Here is a 3268-nt window from a genome sequence, read left to right as displayed (position 1 = left end):
TTCCGGCAGCAGGAGGACCAAGTTAATCCTGGCCGTCGGTGACGCGCTGCAACTTGCTAGGTAAGCGAATATATCGTGCAGATCCGCCCCGAGCCGCACCCGCAGGCAGGCACTCAGCTCGTTGCTGTAAAAAAACTCAGCTCGCTCCGTGGCTCCTTCCGGGCGGCCCCTTGCCCAAACACGAAATAATACCAAATCCAAATGCAATTCACACATAAAGAAGAAAGAACAACATCCAAATTCGGACACTATTCACAAGCGAAATTGAATTTGCCGCTATTCATGGCATGATCATTTTGTAGTTGTTACGGATCAAATTCGTCTTAAAAGTTCTGTGACATCATAGTAGACATTGTGTCAAGTTGAACCAAAACATTTTGGTGAGGTTCCTAGCTAGTACGTGCTTCGTGCATGTCCTATGTGCTCTCTGGTCTTGGTTCCAGTCAGTGACGGAGCCAGAATTCAACCAAACTCGAGGCCAACGTTGTATTATGTGTTGTAATTAGTCTAAACCCTAAGCCATATCTAATGTTTATACTAAAACATAAGGCAAAATAAATTTCAAACCCCATGCCATGGCCCTTGTTGCCCGGGGCCTGGCCCCGCATCTGGTTCTAGTGAATTTATGATGCCAAGCTCCTTGGGCTCAGTTCTTCATTCAGACGAGTTGCCGTGTGGTGTGTTTGACTCATGTGACGTCATTCGTCGTTGAGGACCACGACAGGTGTACCCGGCCCCATTATGGTCACATTGCTGGATCAATGAACAATCTGTTGTCGATATTCCGTAGTCTCGACGGCAATTTCAAAGACCCGTTCATCAATGCCACTGTGCATACAAGCAAGGACAAAGTAAAAGGGGCACATTCCCTCGTCATCCTTATCCCTATGGAGGCTTTGGGGGCTTTGCAGTCGATGACACCAGACCGTTTGTCTTGTGCCTGGTGGATTCAGATTTAGCCGAGGCCGGTCCTGGAACACGCATTCGACCTTAATTTCGCTCTTGTTTTGTTTACAACCTTTTTCATTCCTGTCGTCGGGCACTTCTTCTAATAAAAATGACACGCGACTAGGTTCGAGAAAAAAGTCACGTATGATGGGCTAGCTCTAAGACTCTCCACAAACATTCTTCACTGGATTGGTTAATTAGCACAGGGGAACGGCCCTGCATATATGCCTGTGTGCCTGAACATTAATCTGCGCTACGTGTGAAAAACTCAAAAATTTAATTAGCACAGGGGCTCTCATACTCTAATCCCCCGTTTCAGCAGGACCAAGTTAATCCTGGCCGTCGGAGACGCGCTGCAACTTGCTAGCCCAGCGAATATACCGTGCAGATGCGGATTCCGCCCCGAGCCGCGCGCACACAGCTTGGCTCGCTCGCTCGCTAGCTTCATGGCGCCTTCCGACCGGCCCCTGGCCTTAATGCCAGCTAGCTCGCTCCACCTCCTCCGCTATAAAACGGGCTCCCCCTCGCCTGCCTACACACTCCAATTCAAAGCACCCAAATCCCCCAATCCACCTTCTAAAGCTAAGCGCCACCAGCTGAGAGCAAAGCAGAAGAGAAGAAGGAGAAGGAATTAAGAAGGCAACAATGGGCGGGTGCTTCTCTTCTTCGTCGTCCGGTGGCGGCGGCGCCGGGGGAGTGTACTACTACGAGGAGTCTGGAGCCACACCAGCTGCGGCCGGGACGACGTACGGGCGGCGGGTGCGGCCGAGCGACGAGGACGGGCTGTACTACGTCGGGGAGCGGGACGTGGACAACAAGGCCGGGATCTACATCGCCAAGTTCCACCGCTACCAGTCCGAGATCGTGCCGCAGACCCCCGCCGCCTCCATCCCCTCCTCCTCCTGAGGAACCTCCTCAACATGAAGATGCATGCGCTTGAGTTGAGTTGGTTATTACGGTTTAATTGGTCCATCGTTCGATTGGTGCGTGTGTGTGTGCTTTGCGTTCTTTCGCCCCCTTCTGTTTACGCTGCCTGCGCGCGGCAGAACCTGAAGGTGAGCTCCTGATGATCAATAAGTTACTTAAGAGTTATTGAGTTAAGATGAGGGACGAGTGTCGTTAGGAGTCAGTATTTAGCTAGCTAGCTCTAGCTAGTAGTGTATGCATGCAGTATATATGTGTGTTATATATGTATGTATATATATGTACATTTTTTTTCAAGATCAAGATATATGTCATGGACTTTATATGTATGCTTGTCGCTGGAATTATCAGTGTGTTCTCATGCAGTTAATTAATCAGTGCTAAATTAGCAGTTAAAAAATGTCATGAAGCTAAATTAGCAGAAAGTACTACTTCAGTTGTCAAAAGAGGACGTAAGAGTTATGCAGCCTGCGTATCGATGTTAATTAAGTACTGCGAGTGAATGCATGATAAACTGCAGAACGAAAGATGAGATTCAAACCAATGTTTTCACTTGGACAAAGGCCAGGCACATGGCGGCCTTCCTCTGCATGGAACGCTTAATTTCCAATCGTCCATGAGAGGCACGATATGTTCCTGCAGTAAATTATTCCCATCCTGCTACTGTATAAAAATAGGAAGCAAGTCGGTCAAATCTTGGCAGGTCCACAGAATTCCTTTTTAGGCCAAAGAAGTTTGCATGACAGTTCTGCAAATAGTTGATGAGACTTAATTAATCTAGACATCATTTTCCGGCGGCACACGAGCTTCCAAAATCATCTATGCGCCAGCTGCATGGAACTTTGTGGAAAAAGGAAAACGGAAAGGGGGAAAAACAAGTCCAAGTCAGGGAAAAAATCATGGAGTAGACAGTTAAATGGATTTGTTAAGTAGCCCCTGGTTATTCTATAAACCGGACATAAAACCTTTTTACCATGTTTGAATTTTGTGTGATTCCTAGACTCGCCTGAATTTGGTGTGTTCTTCACGAATTATGTTTGAATTTCATATATCTTATAATTTTTGTTTTGATTTATTTCAAAATTTCGGATAGTCACAGGTCCAAAATTCCGGTCCAGCAAGAAAAAAGAAATGGTCCCGCTGGACCTGGATCCGGTCTCAGGATCATGAATAGACCGGCTTCTAAACTTCCCATCCAATGCAGGCATGCAGCCAAACTTCCGAAATATCCAGGAGTTACATGTTGGTGATTGTGGCTAGGCAAAAAAATCATGTGAAAATCCTTTTTACGGTACAAACAGTATTCATAGAAACCATGTTTACAAATTTCAAAAAGTTGTACAAAAATATCATAAGTTGAAGGTGCGAGATGTTTTAGAAAAGTGCAAAATTTTGA

At 46.4% G+C, this 3268-nt stretch overlaps 1 protein-coding gene across 1 annotated transcript; it reads left to right on the top strand.

Annotated features, from left to right (window-relative positions):
- The first annotated feature begins 1473 nt into the window (after positions 1-1473).
- Positions 1474-2201, top strand: LOC100844379. The gene has a single exon (XM_010235654.3). It carries the CDS (start codon positions 1594-1596, stop codon positions 1852-1854), a length of 261 nt encoding a protein of 86 aa, XP_010233956.1. The 5' UTR covers positions 1474-1593; the 3' UTR covers positions 1855-2201.
- The last annotated feature ends 1067 nt before the right edge of the window (positions 2202-3268 follow it).

This window comes from Brachypodium distachyon, chromosome 3, assembly GCF_000005505.3.
Source record: "Brachypodium distachyon strain Bd21 chromosome 3, Brachypodium_distachyon_v3.0, whole genome shotgun sequence".
NCBI lineage: Eukaryota > Viridiplantae > Streptophyta > Magnoliopsida > Poales > Poaceae > Brachypodium > Brachypodium distachyon.
The sequence above is the reverse complement of the archived record's forward strand: the minus strand, read 5'-3'. Positions and strand labels throughout refer to the sequence as shown.

Excerpts from the sequence above, each read along its gene's own strand:
- LOC100844379 (XM_010235654.3), top strand. The coding sequence starts at position 1,594 with ATGGGCGGGTGCTTCTCTTCTTCGTCGTCCGGTGGCGGCGGCGCCGGG.